Genomic DNA, 17,664 nt, shown 5'->3' with positions numbered 1-17,664 from the left:
CCTCTAGTTTCTCTGTGTTCCAGTTAACTATCTTAACACACCAGTTATTTTGTAATCTCCTGAGGAAACTGCCTTTTCATTTTTAGTGTGCCTCTTATAATTACCTGAGTAGGCTCTCAGTAATATTGGATGATTAAATCTCATCTATTTCTAGGGTTTCAACTATCACTGTTATAAATAAGAGTCACAAATCTATACTCTCTCTGCCCCGAGTAACAAATCTGGTAGACATTTCTACTTTATGTGCCTCAAACTCAATGTATTAAAATCTGAATTCATCTTCCTCAGTAACCCATACATGAAATCTTAGAGTGATTTTTGATTCCTCCCTTTAGCTCCACCACAGCTAATCAGCTGTCCTGTAGTGTATTTTTCTTCAAAACACCTTTCAATATCTCCAATTACGTTTATTTCCATGTTCACAGCCACTACTATAAGTGAGACCAAATCCCTTTATGTCTGCACTACTCAAAAAAATAAAAATAAAAACAAAAATTTGTCTTCCTGTCACAAAATTTCCTTCTCTCTGTAATCCTTATGTACCACTATCAGGTCTCTCCTCTTAAAAACAGTCTTCATTATGTCGTTATTCTCTCTAAAACCTTCAATGGCACCTTATTATGTATCAGTCCAGACAGAGTTTGAAGTGCCCTCCCCCACACCTCATGCCTATAGACATGCTACCCATTCTACAAGGGATGGCTCAAGTTGCCATGCCTGTTTTAACACAGTGATTCACCACTCTAGCCAGAAGCATCTTCTCCCTCTGCTGCTATTCTATAGCTCAGAGATAGCATTGTCCAGATAACACTGATCACACAGTACCTAGTTCATTTCTGTGTCTATCATGTCCCCTACTAGATGGAAGTTCCTTGGAGTTAAGGGTCATATCTTGAACAATTTGTATTTCACACAGCTCCCAGCTCCACTGCTGACCTGCAGATTCTGAGGATTATAACTTTCAAGTGGAGAGCAACTATCCATGATGCAGTACTAAGAAAATGTTAGAACATTTTCAACACCTGGCTTAAAAAAGGCAAGTATGCATATGATGAAAAGAAATCAAAGCCATGAAGACTACTTGAATGTAATCAGGATATAAAATAATTCGGGCACTGAGAAAATGAAACTGTGATGATCATATCTACTCATTAAAGAAACTTACCTTGGGGCTACAAAGTAAATTAAAAGAATGCCTGGAGTAGAAAGTGTGTCTTAGTTTATCTATGTTAGTATAAAGCTATGTAAACAATATCTCAAAGTTGGAGTCAAGGATGGCATTTTTGCTAGTCCAGTCAGACGTGCCTTAAAAAGACTCCATATCTCCCCCTCAAAAAAAAAATGTCCACAATTACTTTCCCAACCCCAACTGTTTATAATAGTATTAGCTAATGGTTCTCAGATACTGTTTACATAGGGTGTGGTGCATTCTCTACATAAATTTTTCTTTTCACATTCAGAAAAAAAGCTGATGTAATAGGTCAAATTTTATTAAGCTTCTTAAGAGAAAAATGCTAGCTAACACAGTGAAAAAAATTCATTCATATGGAAAAGTCCAGTAAAAAGAAGTAGGATAATATTTATCATGAAGTTGGCTATTTGTGATGCATTCCATAGAACTGCTTTATTTTGTAATTAAATATAGAAGGGTCTTAAAGCTTGTATCAAAATTAATATTTATGAATAAAATAAAGACTTTTATATTTGATTCACAAAAAGTTTATTTTAAAAAGGACTCAAATACAGGTTTTCTTAAATGAAATTTGTTTTTTTTCCTTCTGTGTTTTAAGAATGGCTTGCTTCTTGTAATCTTTCTTAGGTACATAAATACAGTTATACTATATTAGAAAGATAATATAGAGTAAGCCTTAAGAAAATGTAAAGTGATCACCCTTGTTAAAATGAACAAAATCCAACTGAGTAAATTGAAGATATAACTGACTCTATTAGGAAATTCATGAATCAGGCAGCATCCCATCTAGCAACTTTTCAGGCGCTGTGAGGGGTTGTACAAAATGGAAGGATTTTACAGGAAGAAGGGTGGGGCAAAGTAGCTATTAGCAAAAGAAAAGAAAGGACTATTTTTAGGCCAGAACATCTTTGGGGGGGGGGAAGGGTGAAGGGAAAGGCAAGGGTTTTATTATATAGATGGCTTCTTCTTCTGGAGGCTGGAGAGAGCCCAGATGGCAGATTACCTAATTGGTGCTGACCAAATAATTCCAGACTGGTTAAGACTACATTTCTGAGGGAACCCTCCTACACCGTTGGTAGGAATGTAAGTTGGTATAGCCACTATGGAAAACAGTACGGAGGTTACTCAGAAAACTAAAAATAGAATTACCAAATGATTCAGCAATTCCACTCCTGGGCATATATCCAGACAAAACTCTAATCCAAAAAGATACACGCACCCCTATGTTCATAGCAGCACTATTCACAATAGCCAAGACATGGAAAAAACCTAAATGTCCATTGACAGATGAATGGATAAAGAAGATGTGGTACATTTATACAATGGAATACTACTCAGCCATAAAAAAGAATGAAATAATACCATTTACAGCAACATGGATGCAACTAGAGATTATTATACTAAGTGAAGTAAGTCAGAAAGAGAAAGACAAATACCATATGACATCACTTATATGTGGAATCTAAAATATGACACAAATGAACCTATCTATGAAACAAGAACAGACTCATGGACATAGAGAACAGTATTGTAGTTGCCAAGGGGGAGGGGGTTGGGGGAGGGATGGAGTAGGAGGTCGGGATTAGCAGATGTAAGCTATTATATACAGAATGGATAAACAACAAGGTCCTACTGTATAGCACAGAGAATTATACTCAATACCCTATGATAAACCATAATGGAAAAAAATATAAATATATATAACTGAATCACTTTGCTGTACAGCAGAAATTAATTGCTACAATTGTGCTACAATTTCACAACATTGTAAGTCAACTATACTTCAGTAAAAAAAAAACCCACTACATTTCTGGTGAAGGTTGAAACTGCAATTAGGTTAGATCTTAAATCTAGGTTTGGTATCATGGGCTTTAGCACAAGTGACACCATTTTGGGCCTGTGGCTTTTCTCTTTAACACACTGATGTAATAAACTAACAAAGCAGAAATAGCAATGCCCACATTTGTGTTGAATCTCAAAAATCTGTTTTAGTTTGTCTTTTAACTTTTCTGGTGTTATCTATTGTATTCAAGAAAGGAGTAGTAGTATTAAACTTGCTTCCTGCACATTCCAACCTCTTTATTCCTTAATGACAAAGAAATCTATTTGTGAAATACTGGTAAAACCGAACCAAAATCAAGAGTATTCTAGCCACTGACGAATCTCCATGTTAATTCAGGTAACATTTACTGTGAATTATTGAGCATGTACAACACGGTGCTATGGAAGTACTGTGGAGATTTAAAGAAAAATTATATTATACTATGTGTGCTCACTGTCATATTGTCTCTGCCCAATATTGTTTATATTCTTGTAGTTAGGACATATAAGCATTAAAAAAAAAAGGTGAAGTACTCAATCTCATAAGACACATTACAAGTGTCAAGAGTGGGACAACCATAGTGCCCAGGGAGGTGGAGGCAGGAGAAATTACTGTGGGGTCAGAAGAGATTGAATTGAGCTAGATATTGAATGATGGATTTAGAGGAGAGCAGAAGACAACTCTGCTTGTCTTCTGAAGAAGAGTGAGCATGATCTAAGAAGGGTATAAAAAGAGCTATCCTGGAGAATTTCTATTGGGGAGTAGAGGGAGAAAGGGTTAGACAGTCAAGCTGGAGCCAGATTATGAAACTGTAATATCAGCTTTAGAAGTCTGGGCTTCATTCGAATAACAGTGGTTCTGAGATTCCAGTATATACAAGAATCACCTGGGGGAGATAGGTGACTAGATAGATTTTAACTCCTGAGATTCTAATTCAATAAATTTGGGATGGTCCCAGAAAATTGCATTTGGTAAAAAGTTAGTCTCCCCAAGTGATTCCCGTACAGGTGGTCCAGTGGCATACTTTGAGACACTCTACCTGAAGACAAAAGATTAAGAATCTTTTCCTAATTGTAGTAACTCTTGCAAATTTTATGCCAATTTTCCATAAGCTTGAAAACACCTAACTGCTAGGCCCAGAGGTCTCTCCTCAGTCTTTGTGTTGTCCCATTTTTCTTCAGTATTTGGCACTGACTGTTTACACCTTGAAAACTATCTTGTTAACAATACATTTTCTGGTTCTCTCTGGCTCTTTGATCTCTATACTATCCTCTGGCCTCTCATATGTTGCCTCTTCTTTATGTTTTCTCAGGATTCTGACTTTGGGCCTCTACATTTCTCCCTTCATTTCATTCACTCCTAACGAGTAAGGAGAACCTTCACGCCAACTTCAGAAGTTTAGACTTTGTCCTGTAGATAAAAAATAGTTATAAAAGTTTCTAAACAGTGGAATATCATACAGAAAGGAATTTTCTAGAAACATTACCTTGGAGATGGTCTGCAAAAAAGGATTAGAGGTAGGAGAAATAGGAGGAAGGGAGAATAATTAGACTATCAAAATAAACAGACATTTAAAGTCATCATCAAAGTGTGGCTTCAGAATGAAAATGTTAGTTTTCTAATAGTTCTTCCCTTTCAGAAAGTAGTCTTACTTCAATAAATTAATAGATAAAGCACTTCTAGAAATACTAGTTTCACTATCATGTGAGTTTTTAAGAAATAACTATAATGTAACAAATCAGGTCCTCTGCAATGTTAATCATAGATAATAAAAGTTTGACATGTCATCATTCTAACACCAATGTGAGTTATCCTCCAAAACAAGTGGCATAGGATTCTATAGTATTTGATCCTTATATCTGATAAGCTTAGGTCTTTCATTATGGAGTCAATAAATCATTAATACAGATATTATTAATAAATGTCAATGCCTTCTTTTGACTTGAACAAATGAAGAAATGTAAAAGTGTTTGATTTACCTATTATGAGTATATTCAAGATAAATTCATACTCATTGGTAGTCCATGTCTTATACACAGTATTTTATATAATTGAATCCATGAAGTTTGCCAAATGGACAGATAAAATAGCATTTAGGAATGATATTCTAAGTGCAGTAATTCAGACAGAGAAAGACAAATATCATATATCATTTATGTTACCTAAAAAAATGATACAAATTAACTCATTTACAAAACAGAAACAGACTCACAGACATAGAAAACAAATTTATGGTTACCAAAGGGGAAAGGGGAGGGAGGGACAAATTAGGAATTTGGGATTAATAGATACACACTACTATATATAAAATACACAAACAAGGTCCTACTGTATAGCACAGGAAACTATACTCAATATTTTGTAATAACCTATAAAGGGAAAAGAATCTGAAAAAGTATATATATATATATATATATATATATATATATATACTGAATCACTTTGCTGTACACCTGAAACTAACACAACATTGTAAATCAACTATACTTCAATTAAAAGAAAGGATACTCTAATTTAAACATTCTAGAATCTTTGAAAAACAGAGGCAGAAGGCACCAAAATGAGGTGTAACCCTACCGCCACCTAATTTAGTACGTAAAACCATTTATTGGCTGTTCTTTCTCAAGTGATCCACACTGGGAGATGCTAAGCCTTTATGAAGATCAATTTTAACTCTCACTACAAGAAAAGTCAGGGGGATAGAAATTATTGCTCCCTAATGTGTGATCTTGGGAAAATTATTTAAGCATTTTCTTACTTTCCACAGCATTATCGTCACTATATACTGTGAAGGTAAAATTAGGTATCTGTTGAAGGTTCTTTGAGCACCTTGGGCCAGGAGAGCTACAGAAAGCCAAGGTGTAGTTATTTTCATATCTACTATTTCTCTTGCCTTTTCCCTCGTTCTAGCCTCCTTGGAAATGAAACAAACTTGCCTGTCATCTTCTGTTTAATAACTCTTCATGTCGTTGAAATTGCTATTCTCCACAAGTATCTCAAGCAAATTTCTTCTTAAGGAGAATTGCCTGAACTATAAAATAGCAATCTAGGGCTGTGAGTCAGCATTTCACCCACACACATCAAAATGATTTAAAATAGGTAACACATAATCTTTTTGAAAGACATATAAACCTCCTTGGAGAAGCTTTGAGAAAATTGGAGTTTGAAAGTTTATGAATAGTTTACTACATTTCAATAAGTGTATTGCGAATCAATAAAGCAAAAGTTAAGGACAAATGAGCTCACTACCAAGTCAGTTATTGATCCTTAAGTTCCAAAATAGAATAGTACAGGAAGGATATAGAGAAAATAGGACTTTTTGTGATAACAGAAACTTTAAGTATCTTAGGAACATAAACCTAAAGAAATTATAAGACACAAAGAATTTTCAACAGCTCCTTAAGATGTTTCTTCAAGTCAATTTTTTCATCTTTTTGATAATTAGAAACACTATTTCATTTTTACTCTTTAAAATATTAAATCAAGTCAAAGGAGTTTGTAAAAAATGAATACTACCTTTTATTGATTCATTTATTCTTTCAATTTCTTGTATATCTTCCTCTCTTGGCTTTGAAAAGTCTACCTTATTAGATGTTTATCTTATATGACTGTCTTAGCTTGGGCTGTTAGAACAAAATACCATAGACTTATGGTGGCTCAAACAACAGAAATTTATTTTCTTATAGCTCTGGAGGCTAGAAGTTCAAGATCAGCGTGCCAGCATGGTTTCTGGTAAGGGTTCTCTTCCTGGCTTGTAAATGGCCCCCTTCTCACTGCATTCTCACATGGTGGGCAGAGAAAGGGTGAGCAAGCTCTCTTCTTATGAGGACACTAATCCCATCATAAGGGCCCCACTCTCATGCTCTATCAACCCTGATTACCTTCCAAAGGCCCCATCTGCAAATACCATCACATTGCGGGACTTCAACATATGAATTTTGGGGTGGGGTGAGGACACAAAAATACACTAATAGAAAAAATGATACTGGCTCCAAATCATTAGGTCGATAAAATGGAAATGAACAAGTCAACCTGTTTTCAAATAATTCCAGTAGAAAGCTTTCCTTTTTATTCCTTTTATTCCTTTTATAGCAATCTAAACCAACAAGAAAGGAACTTCCTAAAAAAATTTATGAACATTAATTTAATGAAACAGTAACTTTTAAAAACCAAAGACAGAAAATGCAACACACATTGTTTTGGTAAAAAACTGAGAAACGGAATAATAAGCCATTAGTATATTAAATAAAAACAACTTTTAGTCCCCCATACCTTATTGCTATATCAACTAAAGATTCTTAAAATAATTTAAAGCACTTGGATGTCCTTGGAAAACAATATTAAAATGCACAATAACATTTCTGTATTACATTTCATAGATATTATTAGAAGGAATAGTAAATTGCATATTCTTTCATTCAAAATATGGAAATCTGAAATACTAAAACAAAATTGACTAAATTATAATCATAACACAAATAGTGATTTTTACTACATATTACATACATTTGAGGATATAAGAAACATATTTTTCTTGATTGCACAAAATGCTTAATTGCAAAATGCTTAAATACAGCTCTCTAAGAACATTTCCATGTTCTTATCAATGACCATAAAGCGAATACAAGGCATTTTTCAAAATTTTGAGTGTGAGTTTAGGGGAAAGCAGGATGGAAGGTGACTGAGATCCAGAGTTTAGGTGACGTGGCAAGGTCGTCCAATTAGCAGGCTGCAGAGTTATGGATGGGACCCAGGATTTTCTTGTCTAAACTGCTGCAGATTAGTATACTCAAGCAGAAGGGGAAGAGAATCTAATTACAACTGTAGAAACTTCTAATTTTTCAAAACTCAATTAGGTGTGTGTATGGTCCATTGGTGTCGAGCTTTAACACCTGCCTGTTGCCGTAAGTGCCATGTTCCACCACAACCCCAGCTTCGGCACACTTGCTGTTAGCAGCTAATTCTTTTTTACAGAGAGTCACAAATTGGGAATAAAGTTCTAACCCCTCTTCTTTTCCAGAGTTAGAGTGATACTGCATGCTTCTTCCTTTTACTCTCCCCCCAAGGGTGGCTTGAGGGATGATAAGAATGTTGCCAGGTAGATCCAATACAGAGACATGCTTGCCATTTTCTGTTTCACTTAATTTCACATTTAACAGTGTATTAACTGGGTAGGGAAGAAAGGAGAACATTTTGAGGTAGAAAACAAACATGAAGAAAACCAACAATCTTCTAGTCAGCAAACCTCATGTTCAAAATCCAGTTTGTCAGCTCATGTTTTTAACCCAAAGTTTCTATTTAGATTTTAAAAACTGCTTCAGTAAGCTAACTGATCTAAGCATGAAAAACAAGGAAAATTTCATGCAGAAAATGGCATGATGTTTTAAATCTGACTTGGCAGTTAGGATCTCCTAACAATAAGATCATCCAGAAAGGACTAAAGAATTAACTGTATACTGGAACTTCAAGATATTGTTGCCCTGGGGGATACATGAAAAGATTTTGCCTTTTTGTTCCTTTTTATATTTCAAAACAAATCCCACTGGAAAAAAAACGTGACAGATCCTCCACACACCTACTCTACTTTGTAACAAAGAACATTAAATAAAAACCTTAGTGCATTTATTATTTTAAACTTAGTTGCCTAGAGTTCTAAGCTGAGACAAAGGTTCCAGGTTCAATCCCGTTATAAACTAGCTGATTTTGCAGTTTTATAACCTCGAAGACATTATTAACATAGACTAATCATTTTACAAACATCACCAGTGCGAGAAGGATAAAGGTGAAAGTGAGAATCATCAGAAATTTCATTGTCAAGTGGGAAAGTAAATCCAAAAGTATAGAGTTACTGGCATTATCTTCATATACATACAGGAAAATATTGTATTATTATTTTTATGGCATTTATGCAAGTATACTCATAGCTAATAAGAAGTGTCAAAACAACCATAAATATCCATGTGTAGCTAAAAAATCTAAACTTAGAAAACCTTTACATTTCAACCTTAGCCATTTTCAAAACAATAAGCTAAAGAAATGCCTAATATAAACACCCTTAGGGTCTTCCTACCTCTATAAAGGGTATAGATAACTTCTGCTTGTAAAGAATAGTCCTGAGAGGACACAAACGGTAAAAGAACTATTGAAACCTCACACTCCTGTGTGAATAATCGGGCTTGAAAAGGTATGCTTTCTGGTGGGGTAGTCAATGGTTTCAACTATTAGAGAGCCTGTAGTAAATATTAGCAAGGATTCAGTACAGTGGCCCCACTCTACAAATCAAGGAACTAATCTGGTGAAAACGTGCCAAGGTGAACACCCAAATGAATTCCTAAGCTCTGCATTAAGCACTATCAGTTTTCAGTTAACTAATGCCTATTTTAAGATACCTCTAGGGACTTCCCTGCTGGCACAGTGGTTAAGAATCTGCCTGTCAATGCAAGGGACATGGGTTCAATCCCTGGTCTGGGAAGATCCCACATGCCGCAGAGCAACTAAGCCCAAGCGCCACAACTACTGAGCCTCCGCTCTAGAGCCAGCGAGTCACAACTACTGAGCCCATGTGCCACAACTACTGAAGCCCGCACGCCTAGAACATCTGCAACAAGAGAAGCCACTGCAGTGAGAAGCCTGCGCACCGAAACGAAGAGTAGCTCCCGCTCGCCACAATTAGAGAAAGCCCGTGCGTAGCAATGAAGACCCAACACAACCAAAAATAAATAAATAAATAAAATACCTCTAATTTTCTCTATTACAAATAGGACTTTGCTATATAGCCTTCAGTCCTATTGATTGCTTCTAAGAAAACTATAATTCTCTGGAGCATTTCATTCCATGGAAATCACTATCCAGCTATCCAGGCCTCAGGCTAGTGACAGACTAAGGAGGCAGTTTTGAAATAACAGGCCAGAGAGGTAAGTATAATTTATTATACTTGCACACACTTCCCTCTACTGGATCTAACTGAGAATTCAATTAATGCTGTTGGTCTACAAATATCAGTATGTAGAAGTAAATATAATACAAACACAAATGTCAGTAAGTAGAATTGAAATGAGACAATGAATTAATGGCATCTTGGAAACTCAAAGATCCTAAGACAGGTTATCGATCAAATATCTCTAATGATGTATATGGGAAGTTAAGCTTTGACAGGGCCCTGGATCTCTGTCCAATTATACCGAAGATGAATTGAGGAAGATTCTGCACATCTATACATTAGCCATGCTATTTCAGACTTTATGGATATAACTGGCTGTTATGTTCCCAAGGGCTACATGATTTGATTGGAAAGATCTGAATCCATGTAATAAGTATGAGGTCAGGTTTAAGAGAATCCCATCACACTGGCTTACTTTGCCTCCTGGAACAGAGGGAAGTACAAGCTACTACTATCAATAATAGATGGACTTATTTTGCTTATAACTCACACCAGTAGAATGTGATTCTTAGAGACACAGTTCTTTACTGAGAATCATGATATATAAAAGCTTTGTGTTAGACTATCCACTGGAAGAGTTAAGGTGGACTTCCTCTGTGTTTTTATTTGTCCACAATTTGGCCAAAAATGCTCTTCCTGTTTTTGAAGATTTCTACTATATACTTTTCATGGTCAAGAAAGCTTTAATTCAAGGCAAAAACAGACAGAATGTCCAATATCCAAGCATTAATTCCTGGCAATAACCCTCTGTAACAGGAGACCTCATTTCATTTTCTCTTTAAACCCTTTAAAGCTCCCTATTATCCTTCAGATTCAAATTTCAAACTATTACAGTTACTGGCTTTCCATCCTCACCTATTGCAGTCCCTTCTCAAGTCTAGTTTTCATCCTCTGACAAAGTTGTTAAACATGTTTGATGTCTCAGCATAAAATCCCCTCTAGAAGCTTTAGCCCTTTGTCCAAGCTGTTCCTCACTGGGCTATTTACGCTTGAGTTCCACTACTTAAAGCTCTTCTAGGTTAACTTCCGCCTACTTCAACTACCCATCTGTATAATTTATATTTATTAATCCAACTAATGGGTACTGCCTTTACTAATGAAGAGAATATAACCTGTCCCCAACCTTAGGGACAGCTTGACTATTTCAGGCTTCTTTTTTTGTACATAATTATTCTATCAAATACTGTCTTGAGATAGTATATGATTTGATTTGGTATATCTGAACCTATGTAATTATCACAAGGAATGTGCAGTGATAAAGACTATCGAGGACACTGGAAAGCTGCAGGCAGGTAAAATTATTGTTCAGAGATGCCTGAACACTGACTCTTTCTCTGCCCGCAGAGGAGGTGTGGCTGTGATGACAGTGAGCTTGGTTTAATAATCATATTTATACACGTTTCCTACAAAGAAGTGCATAAATGGTTAATGTAAAGTCTTCTATAATAATAATATAAGCCTGATCTGCACAGATTTGATGGGAACCACATCTTGTACATACAGTGTCACCTCTATGCCCCTGTTAGGGACTCTGAGAGATAAGGAAACTATATTAAGAAATGCAGCATCTATTTCTCCCTATGTGGCCACCCTGCTTCCAACAAGTTTCTGTATCCTCGGCTGAATCTCAGTGTGTTGTCTGTGTGTGTGTGTGTGTGTGTGTGTGTGTGTGTGTGTGTGTGTGTGTGTGTGTGTGTACACTCTTCTAAACCAATCTATGGACGATCTGAAATGCTGCAGATATTTTAAAAGAATTCTACCACACTTGCTTACATTAAGCTTTGGAAAAGGCAAATAGCTAAAGTCAACAACAGTACACAGAGTTAAGTCATTTATAACTTACATACCAGTACAATTTAAGATTGTGCTTTTTGCCCCTTCTGATTCATCTATCTATTGCTAGTCACTCTCACTCTTAAAAAAGAAACATCAAACACATACCCATTTTGGGAAGAAGCTCTTTATCAGCTCCCTTGAAAAAGCACACATAGATCACTAATCCTCTCTGGACCTATGAGAAACCACAATAAATTCAGATTAGAAAGAAGCGTCTATATACAGAGGTAAATGAATAAAATTTCACAACTTTTATAGATAAAAGGTTAAATGCAAAAGAAGAGGAATAACTTTTTATAATAGACTTAATTTCTTAAATATGTGAGAAAATAAAATCTTTTTCAATATTCAGTCACCTCAGTAATCATTTCTTTCAAAAATTAAGTTTAAAATACAGCCAAGATTAGTAAAGACCCCAAGTTATACCTTCAAACATTTACTTCTTTTTTTAAAAAATTTATTTATTTATTTTTGGTTGCGTTGGATCTTCGTTGCTGCACGTGGGCTTTCTCTAGTTGCAGTGAGCGGGAGCTACTCTTCATTGCGGTGCGCGGGCTTCTCATTGCGGTGGCTTCTCTTGTTGTGAAGCACGGGCTCTAGGCGTGTGGGCTGCAGCAGTTGTGGCACGTGGGCTCAACAGTTGTGGCTTGCAGGGTCTAGAGCGCAGGATCAGTAGTTGTGGCGCATGGGCTTAGTTGCTCCGTGGCATGTGGGATCTTCCCGGACCGGGGCTCAAACCCGTGTCCCCTGTATTGGCAGGCGGATTCTTAACCACTGCGTCACCAGGGAAGTCCCCAAACATGTACTTCTGATCAAAATCATTAGGACTATGAACTAGTCTCTTCCTAAGTATGGCTGACAGACTTATAAATATTTAGTTTGCAGGGGCCCATTTATTCAACACCAAATGAATTCACATTATATCAGATATGGCTGATGTATAAACAACACTGTAACTGATATGTCTTTTGACATCATCATTCTTTGTTCCTCCTAATCCGTTTACTTATAGATAATGAAAATAAGGGTCTGATTCTATTTCAATAAACTCCAAGAAACTGCTGTCCAATTATTTTTTGTTATTTTTGTTAATACATTAAATACACAGTGATTAAACCTTGGAAACTGCATTCATATTAAGTTCTACATCAAGAGGTTGTCTGTTATCAGGAATATAAGTTTATTTATTTTATATAATGACTTGGATAATTCTTTATTAGCTCTTGTAGGATAGAGACTATATGGAAAAGAGACACTTGACAAATGACTTTGATTTTGCTGCAGAGTGAATCATTAAATTTTTTATTAGATTAACATTTTGAGTCCAACAGCTATTACAAAGATTGAGTTAATATCTGTAAAGTGCTTAGAACAGTGCCTGGTTCATAGTAAGAGCGATACAAGTGCGTATTAAGTGACTATGTAAAAAGAAATTTAAGGACTGAAACACAATTTATTTTACATCTTAACTCCCAAAGCACTTTACAGACTGTTTTGTACATGATAGGGACTCTGTTGACTGCATTTAAGTTCTACTGTGTATTACAGGCTCTATGTGTTATCTAAATACTCTTCTAAATAAATATAAATGCAGCTCTGCACTCACACCTGATTTACCTGGATAGGACATAACCTTTTATAAGTGTAATTGTGCTCTTGAACAAACAAGTGCCTCCAGGGCACACCCATCAGTAAGGAGGTGGCAGGTTGAATAATACAGATATCTGCACCACTGTCACAGCTCTCTACACTGGGATTGTTTCAGCACAGGCCAAAATTTCTCAAGCATATTCATATTTGGACACATGCAATGTCAGAATTAAGTAATTGCAGGAATGAACACCTGTTGGGACTTCCCTGGTGGGCCAGTGGTTAAGACTCCACCCTTCCATTGCAGGGGTTAGATCCCTGGTCAGGGAACTAAGATCCCACATGCAGCATGGCTTGGCCAAAAACAAACAAACAAAAAACACTAGTTCTTTCCTTCTACTCACCACACTACCTCTTCATTAAGGTATTTCCTTTTAGTTTATTCCATCAATAGCTCTTAAGTTGTGACCTACAAATTCCCCTCCTCAAGTCAGAATCACCTTCCTTGTAGCTTCTTTTGGTATAAATAGAACATTTCAAATATATAGGATAGTACACATAATTCTCACTGTAGGTTAAAAATGTTCACCTCCCAGGAAGAAAAACATTAGCCTGTGACAGCAAAGGTCTAAATGAATGAAACCAAGAACACGCAAAGTAACCTTCAAATCAAAAAGTAACCTTCAAAACAATTAAAAATGTTTTTTTAAAAAAATTAGAACTTTTAGTAATAGAATAGCGGATGCTTGAGAAAGAGGAAAGAATTTACTCTTTCACTATCTAATTACTCGTCAGCTCTTTATGCTAATTTAGCCATGTGTGGGAGTGGAAGAGAAAGCTTTAAAATAGCTTTTAAAGTTAATAAACACACTGACAGTTTGGAAGGCTGCAATAAACTATCCGTGATTTTGCACAAGGAGATGTGACATGAAGAATATAAAAAGATAAAGAAGCATGGAAGAAATCTAAATGATTAATAGTTTGGGATTTATAGTCCCATGAAGCAAGTATAAAAATAGGCAATTCTTTGGACAGTATGGCAAAAATAATAAAATCTCAAAACAGGGAAGAGAAATTTTTAACAGACCATAACAAAAGTAAGAAATAAGAAATGAATTTTTGAGAAAGAAAAAGGGAGGGCAAAAATATAGGACTGTTTATGCTTATAAGTATTTCCAAATTACCAGGGAGTAACAGATAGTGATTTAAGAATAGTCACCCACATATAGTTCATGGGTAGTATTTAAAATAATAATTAGGATTGTGTTAAGGAGTGCTAGATTTGGGACGGAATTCAGCAGATGAATGAATGAAATGCTTCTACATTAAAGTTTCTGAGTACCTCCACTAGTTTTATTTATTATTATTACACATTTTTTTCCTTCATTTCAACTTACTCCAAAAAATAAGTCAGGGGCCTTAAAGAAAATTTTGTTTTTGCATGGAATTTTGCATATGGGCAGGCTCTTCTAAAAAGGCAAATATTCAAGCAGAAGGATGTCATATTGGTGTAAATGTTTTAAATTCTTTGGAGGAAGTGTGTTTGATAACAATGCAACATTATTATAAAAGTAGTCGTTTTTGTTCCTAGTGGGAAATAAGTCAAGTTTTTTAAAGTTTCTTGAAAAAAGAACTGCTTCATGGGCAATCTCACGTCTGTGCTAACACCTAGCTGCAGTCAACCTAAGAGGGAATTCGACGGGATCCGGAGCACAAGTCAAAACAGATCTTGAACGCTTGCAACAAACCTAACCTAGAAGCTCGAACCAGTTCAGGACAAGTCACCAGCAGCCCGAGCATCGCGCAGGGCGTGGCAAGGCTTTTTGCTCTTTTGAAGCAAGAAGTCTGAGCTACTAGGCCTAAAGTCCACCGAGCTCAGGTAGGCAAACGGTGAGAGGAAGCTCCCAATGCCCGGAGTGCCAAGCAGGGAACACCCTCTTCCTCTCGGAAAGTAAGTCCGAGGGAGAAGGGGCCGGGGCCGGTGGTGCAGGACTGAGGAGAGAGGCGACGCCAGGCAGGAACTGAGGGCAGCGTTGGGCGGACCAGCCGTGAGTCCCGCCCCGCCCACAACACGTGCCAGGCGCCAAGCGACCGGCTCGGAGGGAGACGCGGGGGCAAAAATCACCGAGACAGCGCGGTAAGAACCGCCCCTGCGCGCCACAGGATAACCGGAGCTGCGGGGCCGACATTACCTCCACCCACTGGGCCGCGGCGTCCCCTTCGGCGGGGCGTACTTGTAGCCGGGCGTGCAGGCACTGCTGCAGGAGGGCCCGGGCCTGAGGTGGCCGGCCACTTTCAGCCATGGCTCAGGCCCGCGCAGATATCCCCCAGGTTCCGGCCACGCGCCGCACAGGCCCGCCCCCGGCGCTCAGGGAGCATTGGGCGGGGCGCGACGCGGCGGAGGGACGTGCTGGTCGCCCGTGGCTACGCCTCCAGAGGGGCGGGGCTTCTGGCTGGCTCTCCGGTGGCCCGGATGTGCGGTCTTCAAAGACTTGTAGGTACTAACCCTTACCCCAACCTACATACAACTCGGTAGAAGGCGCTCAGTGTATGCTTTTAAGGGAGTGAAAAGACCCAGTGGTTCTCTTCCCTACATACCTTTTAAAGAGACATTTTTCAGCTCAGAAAGTTTACAGACGTTGAAAAATTTTTAATCTGCGTAAGTCCATATTATGCCCATTATGAAGATAGGTAAATAGAATGAGTCAATTGAATCACAAAACAAGCGGAGGTGGAACTGAAAGCTATAAATCTTTCAAAAAAATCTCCTTACCCCAAACAATAAAACAACGCTGCCTCCTCTATCAGGAATGCTATAAATCATTCTGTTCTCGCAGTTGTGGAAAGGTATTGGTAGGCTATGTGAATACGTATTTGGAGATCAATCTTTTAGGGAATATCCTTGCTAAAAATATTCTTATCCAAGAAAGTGTTTGATTTTAATAAATTTTTGAACATGCTACTAATTCAAAAATAAAATGACATAGTCTGATGCACATAATGATACTGAATTCTGTGGTGTTTCCTGTAAGTACATATTAGAATGTAAATAAAATTAAACAAGGGCTTGATTTTCTTTCCCACATAATGTATTCCTTGAACCTGCATCAGATTAGCATTATTTTTCTATGGGCTTGGAGGGTTTAGATGAAGAATAATAGTGTTACCCTGACTGCATTACCCAGGTCATTGATTTGGGCTCGGTTGGCACAATATGCCTATACATCCTGGTCTCTGTTTCAGAAGATGACATCACTGACAGTGTTGCTATCCATACAAAGTAGTGTAACTGAAGAAAATAATCCATGTGTAATGAACGGTCCTTTCTACACAGAATTGAAGCTGCCTGTTTGCTGGTTATCTTGCAGGCTGCCTCTCACTTTTTGTAAAAACAGAAAGCAGAATCTCACATTATCTCTGATTGAGGCATTGTAGGGGTTCCTACATTTGTTGACATTTGTCTGCAAAGCACAGACAAATTGCATTGTCTGCACCTTTATGTCTCTTTTTTCTTTCACTCCCAGACTCAAGTTTTACAGGCTTGAAGGAACTTTGACATAGAGGGCCCTTAGCCTTCGCCCAGAATAAGAGAGGACTTCATGTCCGTTTGTATATGGGTGTAGGAGATAGGGAGCTCCCTTGAAAATAGTCTGTGGTTCCCAGAAATTTTTCCACAGTAAAGGGACTTTAGCAAATTGAGAAATCCTTCCTGTGAATAGATGGAGTCTGGTTGGTAATGGTTAGCCTCTCAAAAAACACCAATTACTTTAAATCTTCCTGTTAAGTGAGGATCTTATTTTTTCTTTCTACCTGCAGAGGGCAGTAGAGAGTAGGCACCAAAGAGAAAGTAGTTGCTTTCTGTATTTTATTTATTTTTTTGAACATCTAGTTTCATTCCACAAAGAATTTAAGAAGATCAGCCATACCTGCAATAAAATAGTGAAATGTGAATAAAAATAAAGCATAAGGAGTAAAGAAAATGGAATTATGTCAGTCGGAATGTGGGAAATTGAAAACAAATAGACAAGACAGTGGTTCTTGACTGGAGTGCTGAGATGATAACGTAGCAAAGTTTTCACAGATATATAACTTCAATTTTTGTTATAAAACAGTTATGTTCATCACATATAATGTTGACGTGGAGCATGTTGTACAATTTCCTTTAAGTTAGATGTAAGAGGCAAAGCACAACATTAAGTTGGCTCTAGAGGAAGAATATTCACTGGAACATAAGAGAGTTTTGCCTTGTGAGTATACAAGAAATGACTGGGCAAGAATAGTTCT

The 17,664-nt window shown here is 37.2% G+C and overlaps 2 protein-coding genes across 3 annotated transcripts in view; one reads left to right on the top strand and one right to left on the bottom strand.

Annotated features, from left to right (window-relative positions):
• Positions 1–4,349: 4,349 nt before the first annotated feature.
• DTD2 (D-aminoacyl-tRNA deacylase 2) lies at positions 4,350–15,818 on the bottom strand. Its single transcript, XM_082384276.1, has 3 exons — positions 15,573–15,818; positions 11,896–11,965; positions 4,350–8,181 (listed from the first exon to the last, which is right to left on the bottom strand). Exons 1-3 carry the CDS (start codon positions 15,681–15,683, stop codon positions 7,856–7,858), a joined length of 507 nt encoding a protein of 168 aa, XP_082240402.1. The 5' UTR covers positions 15,684–15,818; the 3' UTR covers positions 4,350–7,855.
• The window catches only part of NUBPL (NUBP iron-sulfur cluster assembly factor, mitochondrial), a 438,815-nt gene continuing 433,735 nt past the window's right edge, over positions 12,585–17,664 (top strand). The window contains exon 1 of one of the 2 annotated variants that reach the window (XM_082384184.1): positions 12,585–15,259. The gene's annotated coding sequence lies outside the window, so the exon portion shown is untranslated. Of the gene's footprint in view, positions 15,518–17,664 lie in introns of both variants that reach the window. The other variant, XM_082384183.1, reaches the window with a different exon arrangement.

The sequence above is a fragment of the Balaenoptera borealis genome (assembly GCF_965194805.1).
Source record: "Balaenoptera borealis genome assembly, chromosome: 3".
Taxonomy (NCBI): Eukaryota; Metazoa; Chordata; class Mammalia; order Artiodactyla; family Balaenopteridae; genus Balaenoptera; species Balaenoptera borealis.
The sequence above is the reverse complement of the archived record's forward strand: the minus strand, read 5'-3'. Positions and strand labels throughout refer to the sequence as shown.